Consider the following 20,242-nt stretch of genomic DNA (forward strand, 5'->3'; position numbering starts at 1 on the left):
ACCTTAACAGACAGCTCAATACTACGTGAATGAAAGGATTCATTATCTTGCCGGATATGCCGGTCTCCCTAACCAAGTCTGCTCCATCCACGCTAACCGGATTCCTCTTCCTCTTCCGCTTCGTCTGAGGACTCAGGGTCAAGAAGTTGACCATCATCAGCGCCCGACTGATCCTTCCCTTGCTGCTTCCGATAGACACTCGCTAAGAAAGTCGGCGTGCTAGCCTGTTCAATGGACTTATCGTCTCTAACCTTCATAAATCTGGGGAAGCGCAGGCTCAATCCGCGATCAGACACCATGCCCTTCGCCGCAACGGACACTGGACTCAAGGTGATGCTAGAACCACGGTCAGTCCGATACGTATCACCATCCAAGATGAGCAGAGCTTACTCGGCGCCTCGAACTTCCCACACTTCATGTGGCCTGCGATTGTCGACTCAGCATCATGAACTCTGTAATAAAAGGGACTGAGAATCACCTGAAGTAGACGGCTGGCCTGTACCCTGCAAGGAAACTCAATCAGGAACAATATGTCAAACGAAGTCAACGGCAAGTCTAACCTCCTTCTATTTCGCCCCACAAAGGCTGCCGGGAACAATTGTCAGAGTCTTCTGCGTATTTTTCCTTCATTTGCTGCGAAAGAGATAAGATGTGTACGCAATGATGCGAGAAATCAAGCAAACCTTGTAGAAGCCATCTGAAAACCCTGGAAATACAAAGACATTCCTCAGCAAGGACTCCAATCCATGCAACAAATCGTCGAGATGCGCGTGCACGATACACACCTGACATGCACTTGCACAGCGCTACCATTGCCCCTGAGTCTGGGTCTCTGAGAGCGAGTAGGACAGGGCTCCACCACGCAGTCTTTCGCCCAATTCCGTGCCATGTCCCTACGGGAACGAGGTCAAAACTATCTCCTAACCCAGTGACGTAGTCCTTCTTCAGTTTCAGCCAGGCGGAAGTGCGTTTATCTGCACCTAAAGATCAGTGAAAGATCGACAACGTGTTAACAAATCAGGATTACCGGGTTCGTAAGTTGCTGGCAGAGGCTTCCTCCTCGTTTTCTCAGATCGAGGTCCCGAGACTTCGACAATCTCGCCGCTGTCGAGGACCTGAGTAGACGTACGACGATCAGCTCGATCATCAGGAGAGAGTCGTGTATATCATTCACCTTGATCATTAGACCTTCACAGCGGCTCTCCACTGCTCTGATCCAAAATTCTTCCACAGCTTCCTTGTCCGCATCGGATCCCGAGCATTCAACACTTTCGACATGGTCGAAGCGAGCAGCACCTGGTCGGTCCAATGCAATGGGCGGAAAACGGCTGCGGAGCATCTGCCGTCGCTGCCTGAAGGGAACCTCTAACAAAGTCTATAGTAAGATCAGCGTGATGAAACTTGAGTTTATGGCAGAGAATAACCACTTTACCTTCCCATCCAAGTACATCAGGTCAAAAGCGAATAAACATACTGTGATCGTAACTTCGTGGAGCTCAACAGCCTTGCGCGCCCGATTGGATAATTCTTGGAAGGACTTGAGGCTACCATCCTTCGCATCGACGGCGACAATCTCGCCGTCAATGATGAATGAGGCCGTTTCTGGCGAAGACGCGAAGACGTGCTGGACCAGTACTTTGATATCTGGATACTGATATATTGGCGTTCAACGAGGGCAGAGTTGTTTCGAAGGGAAGAATATGCTTACCTTGTCTGTCATATCTTCAAGATGTCGGCTGAAGAGCTTGAAAAATATTTGACCAGTCGCATCCTTCCAGGCATGCACTTGCGCTCTTTGGCCATCATACTTGAACTCGGCTGCAAATGGCAAGTTTCCAAGTCGTTCGTAGACATCATCGAGTGAGCGCATGGGAGAGCCAAGTGTCGGATGCAGCGGAATGCCTGATAGACAGAGCAATCAGAAACACTACTTTGCATGAGCACTGCCAAGGGCAAAATCTGACCCAACGTCAAGGGAACAGACTCTGCGAGGCCATCCAGTCCCTTCGCCAGAAGTCCTACCACTATATCGTCATAACTCGGATGTTGCACAAATACCTGCTTGACGAGACCTTCTGCTGCGTCATATATAGCTTCCAGCTCCACGCGAGATGCGTCGACATCCTTCTTGCCTTTCGTAGACTCGGCATTGGTGACACGAGTGAGCAGCGGAGGGGAGGCGTAAAAGGGTCGCTGGCGAACCTTGACAGCGCGCGGGGGCGTAAGAGCCATGGCTCGGGCCAGAGCTGTAAGGATCGTAGTTCGAACTGCGCCAACTCTGATATGTTGGGCGAGCGTACGAACAAGAAAACGAATTTCTTCGCCTTTGGCCGAGACGAGGAGCTTTTCGACGATCGACTGCTTGTGTTTTACCGAACCTTCACCTTTGGCGGTAGCGATTTTGAGCAAAGACTGGTAAACCCCGACGATCGAGAGAGGTGCATGAGGTAGTAGCGTCCGTACATTGGCTTTTGCTTCGAAGGCCACATCTCCGGGGTCGCCCTTCTGATTGTAAAGCCTCTTAAGTGCGGCGGGCGTCAGACCAGAGACGTTCTGAATAGCTTTAGAGATGATTGAGTGCCCCAGACCGAGTTCCAGCGAGAGATATGGAGGAGATATTGAGTTCGAAAGTAGATACAGTGATGGCATGAGTGACGGCTCGTGAACGGCGCAAATAGTTCGAAGGGCGTTGGTCAAAGAATTGGTGATGATGTTCCGTGATCTCGTAGTCGAAAGAGTAAACAGCGTATGGGCGAGAAAAGAGTATGGGATCGCTTTATCATCTGCTAGAGGGACAGCAGAGATATCGAATAGCGGTGGGTCCACCCCTAAGTCTGGATAACTGGCTATAGGGGTAATGACAGTCGCTGAGACCAGCATAGATGGTTCAACTTTGTTGACAGACACCTTGCTAGATAAAGACGGTCCAGAGAAGCGCTCTGGTGGCGGACCATCATCGTAAAACGCATCTACATCGATAATTTCGTGAGGTGAGGGCTGCTCAAGACGTGGCGGATTTCCTGAATGAGTGCCCTCGACGATTTGAGGTCTGCTAGGCTTCGTATTAGGAGTGGACGTGGAAGGACCTTGGACTGTCGAGGAAGACGTGTCACGAGGCTCTCCATTTGAGCGTGGTCCCTTCATATGAAGCTGCGACTGTGACGCTACAGGAGAGGAGGGGTCTGAGATAGCGGCGTTGGAGCCTGAGGGGGCTTTCGATGGCCGAGCTAGGCCCGAGGGACCAGGTAAGGATCGAGAATTGTCTTGGGTGAAGAAAGCATCGAGACGTTTCTGACCATGAGCAACTTTCGTCTTCTTTTTGGGACTGCCGTTCTTTGAGTTGGCACGCTTCGACATCGCACTTAGAGGGCGAGGGAGGCGTGTGGACAGGGTTGTGCTCCCGGTTGATCTCGGCCGTTGCCGTACCCCAACCGTACCCCGTTCAAAGTCAGCTCGCTCCTGATGGTCGATTGTCAGTTCCTGGGGGTGTACGCATACGATCATTTCCATACGGGCAATGTTTATAGGATTTATTACAGTTACTTGGAATAGAGAGGAATGTTGACGAACAACTAAGTACCCGGCAGGCCGATTACTCGGTCCAGCAAGTATGGAATTCTTTCATCTTGCTTTCTATGAACAGTGCGGCGAACTTGACGTTCTGACATAGTATCTGCTTGCCTGATTCGACCGGAAAGGCAGATTCTGGCATACTTATATCGAGTCGTTCTACACGTTCATCATCACTGTTACATGGCTTCGAGTTCCAAGCGTCGTCGTATTGTCCAGACACGTCTTTCACGACGGTCCCGAAAGTCATACTCTCGACAGAATATCCAGTTCATGAGCTCGGAAAGTAAATATGTAGGTTTTTTCCTGATAAGGCCTTCACGGAGCACACCGTCATCGTCCGCACCAATCGTCAGCGTTCGATTCGTTCATTTCTTCTGCGACCCAGTCTTCGTGGTGACAGCGGAATCGCGCTAAACTAGTTCTACAAGACAAGACATCATCTACTGTCAAGTCACGCTCAAGCACTAAGCTGTAAAAAAAGCTGCTCTATGGCACGGAGGACCTAAAGGAGGATAATCAGTCGCGTGAGTTTCATCATGACGTTTGTAGTGCGAGGGCTATATGAGTGACATGCCTGATGGTACATAATTTAGTAGCAGGTATACAACATGCTTGTGCGCAAGATCTCCTCGGGACAGACACTAGCATGTTTTGCCATTCTAAGGTAGAGTACTGCTCGTTCGTCTTTAACAGAGAATGCCGAGGTATAAAGGAGAATGGATATCAGGAACAAACAATTGAGTGAACGGAGGCAGTAAAGTTGTCGGTGTCCTGCACTCCCATCAGTAAATATTTGCCCCTGTCCACTGCTTGCACGCATCAATATCTTCACGATTGAGTTGGCTACTCGGAGCGCCGTGAGAAACTAATTAATCACATCTACGCTTATAGTAATATCTAAGGCGGGCTCACGAAATGCGTGGAAGATAGAGGGAGGTGAAGATGACAACGGGCTCTTGATCCGATGTCACCATGAAGCAGATATGGATAAGGATGAATACATGAGTATTCAAATCCGCTTGGGATACATGGGCTGGGTATAGCAGAAGGGGATGACGCGCAGCAATTAGTCCTGGAGCGTTCTAAGAGGGGAAGATGCTAACCCGGACGCCTCAAAGCGGCGAGATATAGCGCGCATGACAATCTGGGCACCTTGTTTCCTAGAGAACCGATGCGGCAGGAACTGAGCCAGAAATAATCAGCAAGATGATACTACTCCAGGCGTGATACTGAGAACCGATCACTGGGCCTTCTAAACCGCCACAAATTCCCTTCGAGATCCCATATCCCCAAGAGGTGAATCTCAAATGCCATCACATCAACAATATGCACGTGGCCTCCGCTTACGATTCACTCGCTGAGGCCTAACTTGATTTGTGCGTCGCTCGGGCAATCCATGTCAGGCAGCAGTGACCTGTTCGCCGGTGCCGGAGCAGGCCAGTGCGGGAGTACCTGAAGATTGAAATCGGAGACAGTCTGAGCTTGCCCCTGACTGGAAGTAGGCGCTTATGAAACGCTTTATGAAGCGCAGGACAAGGAAAGGCTAGCTCACGAACCCGTTTCTCCATGTCTGACCGACGCCACCCCGCTATGCCATCCGACCACCACCAAGCTGCAGCGTACTCCTCTGGGCAGTGGAGTCGTAACGCCCAACCACAGGGTTATGCTGGCTCGAACCACCATTATGCTCCTTCCGGCTACGCTGCACCGCACATCCATCCCGACAGCGTCCCTCGCCAGATGCCTTACCCTTACACCGTCCCAAACGACCAGCCGACTCAGGTCGGCTACCCATCCTCTGCTCGAGCGACGCACTATCCACCTCACACATCCCAGCCCATGAACATGTACTCACCACAACCTGCCGCCATTCAACCACCCTCCTACTCGTCTCAGCACTCTCAGCATAATTACATGTCCTCACCTACCACCGGCAGGCAAGGCTACTCCCACAATCACGTAGGGCCCGCCCTCATTTCGGAAAGCTACGATGCAGTTTCTCCAACACCGAGCGGATACGCGATGCAATACCCGACGTCTTCTCCCTCTCCACCACCCATGTCTCCGTCTCCACAGTCGGTCTTCATCCAAGGACAGTATCCCGCGTCGCCCCTTCGACCGTTCGCATGCGACATGTGCGCTCTGTCCTTCAATCGTCAGCACGACTTGAAGCGGCATCGGGAGACGCACTCAGGCGAAAAGCCATTCCTCTGTAATGGGGGATGTAGTAAAACGTTTACGAGGAAGGATGCTCTGAAGCGCCATCAGGTCAGTATCACGCTATTCAGTGGCCTTCAACGTTTGGACGCTGATAGGCACGGAGTCTAGCTCGTTAAGCAATGCGGTTACGACGACAATGCCTGAGGGACAGACAGTCAGTTAGAACACGCGTTAGTATCGATTTTGATTGTCCACTTACAAACATACTAAATCATCATCATGGTGCAGCTCTATCATCTATGCCGGCTTTCATCGCTATTTCTTGCTTTCGTTTGTCTTCGGAGGATCGTCTTAGCATACCTTACATCATGTTGTTCGATATAATACGAAGGAGAGTCAGATGGGACCTGACTTGTACATTGAATGTAGCCTAGTAACTAGTAGTGGCATATGGAAGCTCAACTGAGCCGATTGCGAGCGTTCGGACTAGCTAGCAGTACTCACCTAATCGGACAAATTGAGAGCGAGAGGACTGGCCGTCGTCTCCTCATTTCTGTGATTCACTGGTCTGCCCCTCAACAAACGTCTCCAAAATCCAAGCATCCCGTGGTGTGATCTTTTTGTAGTAGTTTTCCGCGACGCCAAGCTCGGTAAAACCGTGTCTCTGGTAGAACTGTTTTGCACCCTCGTTGGAGATCTGGACGTGCAGGTAAATACGGCGTATTTTTGTGTTCTTATACGCCGAAGCGGCATTCTTGATGAGCTCAAGGCACTGGGATCCAATGCCGAGGGAGCGATATGGCTGGGCGAGGTACTCGATGAGGTTTAGCTGCGGCGATGGAGGATGGATGCGTACCGCGAGAACGCCCATAGTCATGAGGTAAATCTGGGCCTCACCATCTTTGGTCTCAAACCTACAGCAGACTGTCCCTACGGGGATGTCATTATAGTAAACTGTGGAGCCAAAAGAACACGAGGATCTATCATTAGCTGTAAGCTTGAAAAAGAAAGGGAAGACGCGCCGAGTTTGCAGAAGTCTTCTGCCTCTGGGAGAAGGATGTCCTGGTAGAACTTTTCAGAATACTTGATGGGGAAGAGAACCGAGTTGAGTTTTCGAACGGTGCCCAAGTTGTTTGGAGTGAGGGAAGCGAAGGAAACACGGGCAGAATGGGACTTGGTCGCGGTCATGATCAAGATTCGACGGTCTCTGTGGCGTCGGTTGAGCCGATCGCGTCCTCGCGCCGTTTGGGCAGTGGCCCGCATCTTCCCACTTGTTCTTGTCCCGACGCGACGCGAAGCGACGTCCTCCCCGACTCCCCTTCGACTCCCCTTCGACACCCTCGACACCCTCGACCTCACGCACTCCTCAGTCTCACCCAAGTTTAAAGCCGGTCGAGTCGGCAATCACGTCGCGCTAAAGATTCTAAAACCACAGCTCGCATTTCATTGCCGGCAAGGCGTTGCCATCACCATCATACGCCGTGTCACTCTGCCCTTGTTTGGCTTCATTTTCGTTCTCAATCTTGTCCAGCGGGCCGAATCGTCTGTCTTTTCATCACCCAACATAGCTGACACATCCCAAACATTCTGATGGTGCGTGTTGGGCGTACATCTTGTATCCGACAAGCGTCTATCGAGTATAAGTAGATCCCGGGCCCGCAGCGTGATATTGTTGTGACACCTTCTTGCCCATCGTGTCCGATGTGCACAGCGAACCCAATGGTGCTCAATCTCGTCCATCCGTATGTGCTATTTCCCATTCAGTATATATCATATCACATACCTCTTCTCTTTCTTTGGAGTTCCGCAAGGCAGCTGATTGACACATTTCTGCACAATACAAATTAATACAGTAGGTTGGTGCCTTTTCTCCATCAACAATCATCAGGCATTGGACAGCTTGTCATTCTCCACAATACATTTCTCTTGGCGCCTCATTCTTGCCCACTATTTCCCTCTTCGTCGGCTCTGCTAGTCACTCCGATTTCCCGTCACATCCTCAGCACGGACTTTGCGCGATAAACCTGGTGTCGGACGACCCTTGTTCTTCCAAGTTCCGCACCGTTAAGTTCCAAACGGATGATAGTGCACTCTAGCGGACACAGCTTTGTATCTATGGTTTGCTGTGGGTATCTGTGAAGGAACAAAATATACGTGAAGCATCATCGAAATTCGTCCCCGTGTCTGATCCTGTCATCTTCTCAATTCCCCTTTAGCACAGCCCCGTTGTCTTGTTCAAGTGGAGGACGTAATCCCGAAGGGATTGACCTTGGTGAAAGCCCAGTACTTTGACCCTTCCGAAGCTTAGCCCAAGTGATGCGGGGTATGCGATCTATCCTATCAATATATTACTTCCGTCCTTTGGTCCATCATCGTATAGGATTGATTTGGCGATGACTATCATCAGCTGCGTACGATTCTCATGATACTTCTTCATGTGCTCTTATGTACTGACAATGTCTCGTTACGGCCGCCGGTTGTAGCTCGTGGCTCTTGCGCGCCTTCGAGCAAACCTTCGCGGTGTACTCTCCGCCGCGTTTGGCCTAATTCTCGGTCGATATAAGATCACAAACTTACTTTTGTAGATGAATTTGTAAGTCACCGGTGCCATGGGCATTGGTTGATCTGTATCCGGTCCGTAGGAGTGACTTCCTGCCTCTAACCCGCCTTGGAAAGGAATCAAAGCTTGTCTGTTGGCTTCATTACTACAGGCTCTTGGATAATCCAGACATAGTCAAATAGACAGCCTTGCATTTACGCACCCACCAACCGTCCGTCAAGGCGTCCATTTATCTCATCATCTGCTCTGCCATAATAACGACCTACCGCGTCTTCGCCTCACTCTACCAGCCAGTTCTATAGCCTCTGGCCACACTTCGTCGATTTCTGGGGACTGCATTCATCGAGAGAGTAAGTAAAGAGCTCGACAGACTTATCCCTGATCTCCTGGCCTCCAGAGCGTCTCGCTCGAGTGTGGCAGCATCTCAAAAGCCAAAAATTGGTGGAAGGGTATGCTCATGAAGTGCATTAAATCACACTTGCTCAAGCTTCACGAATTTGCTCCCGTTCCTGCTCATTCACACTCATGAGGGTTTTCCATCAGGTTCCCCAAGGGTTGTTTGTGAATTGTGCTTATCCGCAAGATTCGAATCTCGCTGGTTCCGAAATCAGTCTTCAGCTCCTCTCAAGCATGAAACAGTCTATTCCCCACTGGGATCCGTTGGCTTGCCGTAATCACCTCGTAATAGGGCACTTTTTCTTTCTTCGTGGTGCAATGTTGACATGGCAATGTGAAGACATGGATAGCTGGACGTATTGGTTCCCGCTGTTGGGCTGTTGAACTGTTGGGCTGTTGAATGATTGAGCTCTCCACTAGAAGGTAGGGAGATGTGACTTCTCGACGGGCCAACCTGATGGTAAGTACTTGCTTATCGCTCGCATCGTTGCCTTATTGGTCTAGGATGTGAACCAAAGGATGGACTTAGATCCCTGGAGGAAGACGGCATTCGCAGCAGAGCTATTTTGACAGATGGTGTCTCCACGGTGGTCAGTCACCCAAAAAAGGTGGGTGTTCTTCTTCATCTAAGACCATTCATCACTGGATCAACCTTCTTCACTCGCATCGACAAACTTCAAGAACTTCTTCTATAACTTCTCCGCAGAACAGATAATTTAAGGTAATGGGTATTCCCTTCGGGGTATCGTCAACTTTCTCCCAAGCTCTGTTTGATGTTGCCCAAACCGGCCCCAACACAACAGACAGCAGAATTTCGGAATGCCGAGTTTCGCGAGTGACCCGCCGCTGAATCGGGTTTCTCTCCCTAAGCTCCGCTCTCTGCGTCAGACCATACATTCATCGACAGCTCTAAAAGCCGTTCATTTCGCGGAAGCCTGATTGCACTCGTTCATCTATTCTGTGAAGAGTTCCGGATCTACCACACACTATCTTCCCATGATGTTTATGCTTGTGCGTCTCAGCGGCTATAGTCCTTCACTGCAATACTGGTGCATAAGCGTCAGCTTGACGACGACGATATTTTCTACCGGTCCATCTGGTTGGTTGGTTTTTCAGAATTCCTTGCTCCATCGGGAGTTAGCTGCTCGTTGGAGTGTGCTCTGGATATAAACAACCCATCATCAGCTCGCTTGTTCATCTGTGCTGGGTGCGGAAGGGCCGGTTGCGACGTTTGTCAGGCCTCATACTCAGGATACTGCCGCAGAGAATAGCGATCTCAGCTTCTGGATCGAATCTTGGGGCAGAAGATGAACTCGATACATCCGGTCCGTCGCTGTTTTCCTGCTGGGGATCCATTAGGATAGCGTTGTCCGTTGGTACAGACTAGGGTCGGATGGGTCCAAGGATGGGCCACACTATGGCCCAAGCCAGAGACCCGCTCCGATTTGATGCTGATGCTCTGGTGGACAAATCAACTGCACGTGTGGTCTCTTGTTCTATGACATGGCCGGTCCAATCGTGAAAAGTGGAGTGCACCATAGGGAGATGGAGAGGTCGGGAAGATACGATTGTCGCCAGAAGAGCATCTCACCTACCATTGGCTCCTCAGACGCAGTATACGAAAGTCAAAGTCGGCCGGTCCTTCACGCACCGCTTTTCGCGCGACTTTGATCGAACTTTGGACCTAAGATGGTCTATAGCAAGTCTTGAGGAGCTAGTCGGTCAAGCGCGAACCCGCGCCTACGAGGTGGGGCAATGAGATAGCAACCATCTGTCTGCGTATACCCTCTGGTTCTTCTGGCTTCATCTCCCTTCAGATGCGGCACAAAGTATATCATACACCGCAGTCAGCCGGTCAGGGCAACCGACTGCCTATAGACTTTCAAGGGTCTCAACTGGTCGCCCGTATCGTTCTCATCACTTCCTGTGGGGTACACGGTCTACAGCTGATTCCCCTAGTAGACCAGTGTGTCAACTTCGGTACGTTTCTGACTCAAACTCTCAGCTCTAGTGACTAAAGTTTTTTTTTGTCTGGCTACCCTTGTTGAGAGGTCGACAAGCTTTCATCAGGTTTCGAAAGTTTTCCTACGAGAAAACCACTCCATCTCAATCCTTGCTAGCCCATACGAGGCCTCTCTCTTTCTCACCTCCCGGTAGTACTGGCTCCGCGCTTGGTCCTCAAGTCAACTCAAAGCGTCTCACTTCATGCCAGCATTATGCGAAACCTCGGCCGTCGGTCCTGAGCTTGACCTTTTAAAGCAAGTAAATAAGGTACGTACACCGCTCGGAACCAAGTCTGGTCAGAGCTGACAGTTTGAATGTACCTCGCCTGGCCGTCCGTGAACGCATCTGTCGCAACAGAATTGAGCAGGATGATGTAGTAGGTACGCTACGGTGGATAGAGCTTTCCGACAATTCTCCTGAAAGACCGGAATCGATGCATAGTTCTCGCAAACGGTTCTCAAATGATTCCGGCACGGGTGCGTCCATTGTGCGGCTGCCATCATTCTGTCGATGCGCCCAAGGCACCCTAGCATTCATCGCTGGTCGTCATCATCTTGGAAGGTCAAATAAAAGTTGTTGTGCGGAAACCAGTGGCTTCTACCATCTTTGCCTTTACTAGCAACATTGCAGTCACTGAGGGGAAAGTTCGCCATCCTCCTTAGCTTAAGTTTGAGATTATATACGCCTTAGATGGGGCTCAAGAAGCCCAGTCTACACTAGGGCTCCCTGGTCCAACGGAGCTTCTGATGATGCGGCGGGCTTTACCGACCAAACCCTCAAAGGACAAGAACGGATGAACTGACCCGACGAAGCCCGCCTTACTACCCGCTATCCCAGCTTTGTAAAGCCTGAAACTCCACAACGCCCGACTCGATTCTGAGAGCGGGCGCGCGTCGAGGTTTGCGTTCTAAATTTAGAAACTTAGTAGATTCTCGACAGAGCCAGGTTCGCATGACGAGCCCGAAGGCTCGTCCTATGTTTGGGTTCGTTTCACGCAAGCGAAGAGCAAAAATGGGTTTTGCTTCCGGACGATCATGGTTTTTGCTTCCGAGAACCGTGATCTGGTGGCGGGACATCGCGCGAGATCCTCGCTCGAAGCTTTTCAGGACAAGCGATCGGCTTCTGTGTCGATGGCGGTGCTCGTCAGTTGGGCCGGCGGTAAGTACGGTTAGAGCGGGCTGAAACAGATAACCTCAAATCTCGCATGTACGACAGTCCATCGGGGAAAGAGACGCGAACAATCAGTCGAGTCTATACATATCACGACGAAATCCAAGGGGCACGAATGCGGTGAATATCAGACGAAGGATATAGGTTAGATGGACGGGGAATAAGAACGAACGTGGTAGGTTTCTAAACCGTATGGATAAAGCAATTGACGGGAAGAAGTACAGCGCTATGCGCAAAACACAACAGGACGGACGGGAACGAGTCAAATGAAGACAAATGGAGCATGAAGAGAAACACGCTGACGGTGGTATGTGACACTAGAAATACAATGACGAAGGACGATGCAATGTTCGGTCCACTGAGTATACGTATCAGACCCGGGGCAAGTACGACGGAGAGTACATGGCCGTACGAGTCTGGAGTGGACGACAGTTCGACATCATCTGGGCTAGAAGAAAAGGACAAAATCCGATAAAATGGCAGGATCCGTGCGAGGGTATGACGCAAATGGAAACACACGGCGTTGTGGACTGCATGCGATGCACCTGAGCGTATGGCCTGGAAAGCGGTAAAATAAATTAGGAATGAAGATAGATGCACGCAACATGATTGAATCGAGGTGATGGGAAAGAAAACACATACCCACTGATACTCAAAGCGCTGCCTGTCTCGTACTGTCGTTGTCATTCTTCTTCTGTTTTGGGCGTCTCTTCTGCTTCTTGGACGACTTGGGCGACTTTTGTACCTGCTGGAGGTAGACATCGTCGAAACTGCGGAAAAGACATGGGCCGTAATCCCGCTTGTCGTACACGCCGCAGGTGGCCCAACAACAGTGCCATCCGTCGCGCTCCTCAAACTTTATGGCCAGAGCGAGATGCTGGACTTCCCACTCATGGTCACATGTATCTGAGCGCTCGTATGCTGTCTCCTTCATCTTGATAAATCTGCAGTCAACGACGGTGAGTCGGACATCGAGGCCTTGGCCTGCAGCGGGTAGGGGATATGGATGGAAAAGAGGTCGAAGGAGATCGTTCGTCTCAAGCGTCTTGGGGATAGAGTGGACAGGATTGTAACCGTCGACACGAATTTGGAATGTTGTCTCGTCCTCGAAGTCGAGATTTACGGACGGATGTGTCGGCGAAGGTCGAATGCGGACGAGGACCTTGCCGATGATGGAGGCAGGTGGTACGCCGATGGAATCGAGCCGGATGGGCTCTGGTTCCTGCTGTTTGCGAGGTGTTTTGGAGGGTGAAGCAGAAGGAGTGGGAGGGATGTGTGTAGAAAGAAGGGAGCCGAGAGAAGAGGCAGAGCTGGTGTTTGGTTGTGAAAACATGGCGGATGACATGGGTTGTGGATAGCGTGGACGTCGTACGTGTTTTGAGCAGAGCTGGATGCCTATGCAATGTTGACGACGAGCGTAGTGTGCTGCATGTATGAAGACAATGAGCGTGCAAAAGAGCTGTCAATCGAGCGAGAATATCGCGGATAAATGACAGGCGTGGCGACACGAAGGCTCGTGCTGACCGAACAGTCGCGAAGCGTGGCCCGCCGCTGGCCATGGCCTGGGTCCACAGGGGCAGAGGCACAAAAAAGGTATGATACTGACGAGATTCGAACTCGCGCGGGAAACCCATCACGGATTGGTACAGAGCCTAAACGTGACGCCGTAACCACTTGGCTACAGTACCATACCTATTAGCAGCATTTTAGATTGATAGCCCCCAACGACATCCTAGGGGTCAAGGGTGCCGGGTTGCCACTGCGGCGCAAGTGCTTCTGAATCTGCTTGACACTCGACTCTGCTTGCAACTCATTCAGCGCTCTTTCGCTTTGATCTCTGATCGTCATCGTCAACGACGAGCTCGACGCCCTCGCAGACGGTTCTTACATTGACAGTGTCACTCGCATGTTGAGCACGCCGATGCACCCTGCTGGCGCTCGTCCCCTTGGTCCTCGCGGCCTGCAACGGTCGGGGTCACCACCCACCCCCGCCTTTCCCGTTGCCCTGCCCTCTGTTGCACCGCTCAACATTCGCAAAGCGTCCAAACCACAGCCTGCGGAGCCGTCGACTCTGCTCACTCCCCCGACTCCGCCTCTTTCGAGGTCTCCAACGCCAAAGCTCGGCCTCTTTATCCCAAACTCGAATGCTTCCCCTGCGCCCTCCAAGCCGTCTCTCAAACTCGCAATAACCACCATAGCAGCAAACAACACACCAGCTGCGGACTCTCCCTCCGAGTTCTTCTCGGGTGGCTACTATGGTGGTCCCTCACTCGCTCCCCCTCCAGTCAATGCCGACGGCGTTGGCGAGACCACGATCAGACCCTCTACCCATCAGAACAATAAACCTCCTTCCATGGATGATGTCCGGCGCACGATCAGCGACATCGAAACCCACACGTCCTCAGCTTCCTCACGACCTTCAGGTGCTTTGCAATCAACGGTTTCTGAGCCGTCTAAGGAGTGGTCGGACGACATCTTGGAGGAGATCTCCAGGCTTGGAGAAGGCGCTGGTGGAGCTGTGCATGAGGTGAGGGACAGGCGTAGTGGCCTCGTCATGGCCCGCAAGACGATCACCACTCGTGAAGCTCCCATGAAGCAGCTCTTGCGTGAGCTCGGTATCATCACTAGCATCTCCCACCCCAACATTATCCGCTTCTATGGCGCATATATGTCCCCCTCATCTAGCGAGGTCAAGGTCATCATGGAGGTATGCGATGGGAAGAGTTTGGAAGCAGTTGGCAAGCGAATTAAAGAGCGTGGTGCACGCGTTGGAGAAAAAGTCGCCGGACGGCTTGCTGAAGGGGTGTGTGATCTTGCTTCAGTGGCTCCATCTAGTTTTGACTTAGCCTCGTCCAGGTTCTCCAAGGTCTCAATTATCTTCACTCCAAGAAATTGATTCATCGCGACATCAAACCATCAAATATCCTTCTCTCCCGTGAAGGTGTCGTTAAACTCTGCGACTTCGGCGTCTCGGGAGAATTAGTCGAATCGCACGCAGGCACGTTCACAGGCACGAGCCTGTACATGGCGGTATGTTGTTTCCTTTCTTTACTCCTAAACCTTGAGAATATGTACTTATAACCAGGATCGCCGTAACTAGCCGGAACGTTTGTCTGGTCTGGAGTACTCCATCCGAGCGGACGTCTGGTCCACTGGTCTTTCGCTGCTCGAACTTGTCCAAAACCACTTCCCCTTTTCCAATGACATGCCGCCCATCGAATTGATGATCCACATCACCCAGAGCGAGGTGACTTCATTTTACCGTCCTACGTCCTGTAGAAATTCAGCAGTTCTTTCTAAACTCTGATCCTCGCTGCTTTTTAGCCTCCACAACTTGAAGACGTCGACGGCGCTCATTGGTCAAGCGCCATGAAAGACTTTATCAAGGAAACGTGCGTATCCTTCACCTCTTCTTCGTTTGAGCCAAAACAGGAACTCATTGATCTTCGCGTTCTTTCACGGAATTCCATCCCATCAGGCTCCGAGTGGATCCGGCACTTCGTCCAACGCCAAAGGAAATGCTCTCACACCCTTGGATATTACGGACTATGCAGCAAGAAGTCAACATGGCCCGGTGGATTCGTGAGGTCTGGGGTTGGCCAAAACCTTCGCGGAAGTCAAAAGATAGGTGAGAAGCTCACATTGTGAAGTTTGAACAACCTTGTAGTTGCTTCTACCGCCGCTCTCGCCCCGTGCCCCCTCCAATCCCAATCTTCCTTCGGCTCCCGCTCGGTAGCGAGCTCTCCTTGTCGTCATGTGCTAAGCGGTCTTACCTGTTCTTGTCCTCTAGTTCTTCTCGACCAAGTTCCAGTCGACGGGATCCTTCCACGATCGACAGCGCCAGCACCGTACATGAATTGTCGCCGAGAGTCGAGCATTAGGCCGGGTCGTCGGTGCTCATTCGAACATTCACCCGTTCTCACACATCCATTCGTTCCTTCCATCACCTGTCCTTCCCTGATATCTGTGTTCTGCCGTTCGTATCGTCTACGACTGCGCACCCGACAACGCTTGCTTCAATGCGGACGGGATTGGCATATCCGCGCTGCCTTCGCGAGCGCTGTCCCCTTCCAAGCCGGCATGTCTAGTTCCTCACCCACAACTGCTTCAATATCCATAGTACAAGCTTCATTACCACCGACTGTTCCTACACGTATCTCTGAATCCATACGCCTCAACAAAATCATTCTGTTTGGTCTCCAGTCTCAGTGCTTCGAGTACATACATTAGGTTGATTATAGCACCTTAAATTTCTTCCACCCGACATCATCTGCTTTTCCTGTTTCTGTCCTCCTGGATTCTCCGCTCGGCATCTGAATTCTCATACATGGCTTGGCCCCGACCATCGACCTCCTTTGATTCTAAATTTCCGTCATCCATTCCCATGTACGCTGCTTGTTTGTTGTTGTTCAATTTCTCTCTCAGGAATCGGTCCTTCTGGCTTGGGGTAGTTGATTCCTTTGTTCATGGTACGTGTTGTTGGTCATAGTGATTTAGTAGGTAGTGTGCTCCGAGGTCGAGATCCATACAATGTGTTTGTTTGTGGACAATGTACAATAAATTGTTCTGTTTTCTGACCACACCGAACGCCATGGAAAGGTTGTTCGTCGATGAAACTCGGAGCCTTGAGGACGTCAATGAAATTGTATTCGATACCTCTGTCTCGATATGTGTTCCGTCGCTTCGGGCTACAATCCACCTCGTGTCATATCGTACCATGCCTTCGCCGTTGACTTTCAGTCAATGGTGACGATACGACAGACTGGTACACGCTTTCGACCTAGACAGATACCTCATTCGGCACTATGTGTATTCTTCTTGACCTGATTCATGTCGAGGAGTGGGGCATTAATCAGGCGGTTCGATTCTGATCTGTCATAGAATTGTTTGACGGTAAAACAGGTAATCTCGGTGGAACACGGAGATCCTCCACATCCACTGACTGCGCGAATGACCGTGGTGATGAATGTATAAAATGAGGAAAGAGTTCACGAAAGCAGACCTCGCAGACGTACATGTAGGTACTCGCTCTGGCAGCCCGCCGGGAGACCAAGTTGACCCTGTCCACCAGAATGCTCCACATCACATGTGTGTGTGTCCAACTGGAAAGACGATGGGCCGGACGGTCGACAGTGCTCAAACATCGTGCATCGTGCACCACGTCAACCTGCTAGTACCCAGCGGGCGCACATGAGATCTTCATAACCGATCCGTGGATCATGATAGTCATATACGTACCTCGTGAGGAGAAGCTTCTGAGCTAGCAAAATGTCGTATGAACGAACCGGATTATGTGGAAGGGTCTTCATCTACATGACCTGCATGCAGTATCTCGCACGATAGATGAGATCATGGGGAGCCCAGGTTGGCATAGTTGCGGTGGGCAGAAGTCTGATCGTCTTCCGAGAATGGGGGTCTACATACGACGTGTAGCTGCGCGAGCGCATGTGTCGGTCCGAGAAATGTAGTACGGGACCTGACACGCTCAAAGGATGATGTCTAACATCATCCTAGCAGAATAACCCTGACCAGATGGGAATATAACACAGGAGTAACTATCGGTGGTAGATGTCGTGGGAACTATGATGTATCTCCAGGACGCAGCGCCCATCGAAGCATAAAAAATGCTAGAGCCCGACCGAACCGGAAGTAGAAGTTGGTTCTTGAAGTCCCCATGCAATAAAGACCACGGGAATAGAATCGAGCAGACTGAGGAAGTCGAGGGTTTCTTGGGATCATCGCCGCACATCATGGCATAAGATAGTCGTCAGCTCTGTGCGCACCGTGTGATCCCGCTATCGCTGGAGCGAAAAATAGGTTACCCAACGGAAACTGGACGACTCTGGCTGCTCGTAATTTGTGCGGCATAAACGTGCAACAATATCAACAGTGTGCTGGAAGTGACATGCTTAAAACCCCATACGGTGCACGCTGGCGTTGACCCAATAGCGCTCTACAACGTTACGACGTTTTCAAACCTCGCCGGCGGTCTTATAGAATCTACCCTCCAGACATATTGGCTGTACAAGGATGCGGGATGCGGTCCTCGTCTCTCCTAACGCTCACAAATATGTAAGAGCATCACGCAGTGATAGGAAAAGGGTGGAGAATGGAACAGTCTGCGTGTACAATCGTCCCCTACACGGTTGAATGCTCTAGAGCAACTGAATCGTTTGCTCGACCGAGCAGGCATGCCTCCACCCATATTGGATCCCTCAAAGGACTGAATGTGAGGTTCAAGGTTGGTGAACATCGGAATCGGTCAGATTCAGAGTTGTCAATCAATCATTGGGGTCCGGAACCAACAGCCCATCAACCCTGCACAGGGAGCCCATTCTCGCCGTTGGTCATAAAAGATCTGACGGACAATTGCAATGGACTATGTTCAACGTCCACTACTCGAATCATAGGATAAAATCGCCTTACGAAGAGCTAACGAGCAATGCTGATGCGCCAGCAGGCCATAGGGCGGTATAAAGTGCATTCGCTGAAGGTGGGGAGGGTCAGCGGGGTAAGACCACAAAAAAGTATACAACGGTGATTTTGAAGCCGTATGCTGCTTAAAGCGCGATAATATAACAAAGCGAGCTGTGGACAGCACAAACTCTCAGGCCGTCAAGGGCCTTAGTTGAGCAGTCGTTGATTCATTGATTGTTTAACTTAAGCCTTCGAAACATTGAGTAGCAGAAACTCTGTCTCCAAGACACGCTCTTCACCCGCTCACGCAGAAGCCCGTGCGGGTTCGTTCGTGATGCACTCGACGCACTGGCGCCGGTGGGCGTCAAGATGAGCGTCCTAAGATAAATGCCCATGGGTCCGGAGAAGAAGCGGGCAGAACCCGTGCATCACACGACGCAACGAATCATTTGTTGATCATGACTGTAGGGTCTCACCTGGACAACGGCCCCTCTGGGACCATGGCTGTATGTAAACGCAAAGCTTTCGGGCTTCAGGGAACTGTAAATTCAATGTAAATTGATCCGCGCGCATCGTATCAGTTGTAGTGCAGGGAGTGTTGAAGAGCTTACTTTCAGTACCGCTAAGATATCTCTTTCAGCTCATTCTCAGAGCGATGTGGCTTGCAGTAAATCCAACGGAGGGGGATGAAGTTCGTAGATAAAGCCGTTCGGCTGTGGTCGTGGTAAACATCTTTGTGGCGTCGAAGCGCCGTGCGCCATGACGCGGGTCCACCGGCTTTCAAACTGAATTTGAATTTCAGCTGATTCCCCGCTCGGCACACCCGGAGGACGCCGCACGTGTCTAAACACTCTCTAATTTCTGACTGCACCGAGCACGCATCATCCTGCTGGTCGATACCTATCTCTCTTGCGAATGGTACAACTCTTCCAACTGGAGGAGATACCTTGGGCTAGGATATACTGGCTAGATTCCATCAGTCTGACCCTCAATGAACATATAGCGAGTAAAGTAAGCATACTCTTCAGGCATCATGCTGGTAGAGATTACGTTGGTATAAATGATATGTGCAGGAATTAGTATCTCAGCAGCCTACTGGCCCTAGGCTGTTACAGCACTTCAATGTTGGTCGTTGCACCGCGTTGGAGCGCGGCGATCACCCTCCCGTGTTAGAGCAACGCAAAATCGTATGGCTATGTCTTGCTAGTGATGAGCTCTATGGCAGTGGCTGGCAGTGGTCGCTTCTGGACATCAAAGCTTGTATCGGGACAGCCTGGTCCCGATTGACGAGGGTGTTTCGCATCTGAGACCATTCTTCTCTTCCTGGTGCTTCATGACAGTGGGTCGCTCGCTGAGTCTGTTGTGAAGACTCTTGTCATGTTCATGAGTAATGTCGTGGATGGCCCAACGCACATCTTTTGGGGCGCGTTCCCTACGGCGATGGAGACGTATCGTATATTCCCGCTCGACCTCAACGGGGTAATATTACTTCTTCGCTATCGTACTCTGCTCTGGGAGATTCTACACAGATCGATCCTCTGCTAAATCGCACTTTGAAGGCCAGTATCTCTGAACAACTAGAGTCACGACGCCCAGGCGTGCTGCGTGCCTCGATGGACATCATGTTTTGCTTGTACCTATCTCCAGTCCCATGTCCGCGGGTCTGTTTTTACTCGTCGCCACTCAGCTCACTGATGAAGATCCTGAAGACTTTGACGCCATCTTACACTTCTCCGTGATACCCATGGGCAAAATGTCTCCAGAACCACTGAAAGCCGCACCGCAGTACTGCAACATAGGGAGGTTATTTGCAGTAATTCTGACTGATCTCCGTCGCGCAGAAAGGGCTCTTGAGTACATGCTAAATGGGGGTATCATATGATTGACACTTCAACGACCCACCGCCGTATGCTGAGTTAGTGCATCCCCTTTAGATCGCCCCGCTATTTTCGGCGCGGAACG

The 20,242-nt window shown here is 51.0% G+C and overlaps 5 protein-coding genes and 1 non-coding gene across 6 annotated transcripts; 2 read left to right on the top strand and 4 right to left on the bottom strand.

The window, feature by feature from the left end:
* Window positions 1-66: 66 nt before the first annotated feature.
* Window positions 67-3,345, bottom strand: STEHIDRAFT_88328 (DNA ligase). The gene is made up of 11 exons (XM_007311674.1): window positions 1,965-3,345; window positions 1,709-1,902; window positions 1,433-1,651; window positions 1,175-1,375; window positions 1,028-1,115; window positions 786-974; window positions 684-706; window positions 561-633; window positions 479-503; window positions 391-423; window positions 67-336 (listed from the first exon to the last, which is right to left on the bottom strand). The coding sequence occupies exons 1-11, from the start codon at window positions 3,142-3,144 to the stop codon at window positions 93-95; spliced, it is 2,469 nt and encodes an 822-aa protein (XP_007311736.1). The 5' UTR covers window positions 3,145-3,345; the 3' UTR covers window positions 67-92.
* A 2,343-nt stretch (window positions 3,346-5,688) lies between these two features.
* On the top strand, window positions 5,689-5,841 carry STEHIDRAFT_21753 (uncharacterized protein; the record flags this gene model as incomplete). The annotated part of the gene is made up of 1 exon (XM_007311646.1): window positions 5,689-5,841. A coding segment is annotated over one exon (153 nt), but the record flags the coding sequence as incomplete, so codon positions are not given.
* Window positions 5,842-6,280: 439 nt separating this feature from the next.
* Window positions 6,281-6,921, bottom strand: STEHIDRAFT_69869 (N-acetyltransferase NAT13; the record flags this gene model as incomplete). Its single annotated transcript, XM_007311658.1, has 3 exons — window positions 6,281-6,535; window positions 6,590-6,713; window positions 6,752-6,921. The coding sequence occupies 3 exons, from the start codon at window positions 6,919-6,921 to the stop codon at window positions 6,281-6,283; spliced, it is 549 nt and encodes a 182-aa protein (XP_007311720.1).
* A 4,995-nt stretch (window positions 6,922-11,916) lies between these two features.
* On the bottom strand, window positions 11,917-13,196 carry STEHIDRAFT_106408 (uncharacterized protein; the record flags this gene model as incomplete). The annotated part of the gene is made up of 2 exons (XM_007311675.1): window positions 11,917-12,421; window positions 12,506-13,196. One exon carries the CDS (start codon window positions 13,194-13,196, stop codon window positions 12,516-12,518), a length of 681 nt encoding a protein of 226 aa, XP_007311737.1. The 3' UTR covers window positions 11,917-12,421; window positions 12,506-12,515.
* Window positions 13,197-13,459: 263 nt separating this feature from the next.
* STEHIDRAFT_t383 lies at window positions 13,460-13,551 on the bottom strand. The gene has a single exon. It is a non-coding gene; the product is annotated as a tRNA-Leu (tRNA).
* Window positions 13,552-14,216: 665 nt separating this feature from the next.
* Window positions 14,217-15,495, top strand: STEHIDRAFT_69841 (kinase-like protein; the record flags this gene model as incomplete). Its single annotated transcript, XM_007311655.1, has 5 exons — window positions 14,217-14,666; window positions 14,720-14,893; window positions 14,964-15,110; window positions 15,188-15,255; window positions 15,342-15,495. The coding sequence occupies 5 exons, from the start codon at window positions 14,217-14,219 to the stop codon at window positions 15,493-15,495; spliced, it is 993 nt and encodes a 330-aa protein (XP_007311717.1).
* Window positions 15,496-20,242: the final 4,747 nt, after the last annotated feature.

This window comes from Stereum hirsutum (genome assembly GCF_000264905.1).
Source record: "Stereum hirsutum FP-91666 SS1 unplaced genomic scaffold STEHIscaffold_30, whole genome shotgun sequence".
NCBI classification, from domain to species: Eukaryota; Fungi; Basidiomycota; class Agaricomycetes; order Russulales; family Stereaceae; genus Stereum; species Stereum hirsutum.

Bases quoted from the DNA above. Each gene is read 5' to 3' on its own strand.
- STEHIDRAFT_88328 (XM_007311674.1), bottom strand. From the start codon at position 3,144: ATGAAGGGACCACGCTCAAATGGAGAGCCTCGTGACACGTCTTCCTCG. The intron at 1,652-1,708 runs GTAAGCATATTC...CCAATATATCAG, and splicing joins TTGAAGATATGACAGACAAG to TATCCAGATATCAAAGTACT. The intron at 504-560 runs GTTAGACTTGCC...GTTTCCTTGCAG, and splicing joins GTGGGGCGAAATAGAAGGAG to GGTACAGGCCAGCCGTCTAC.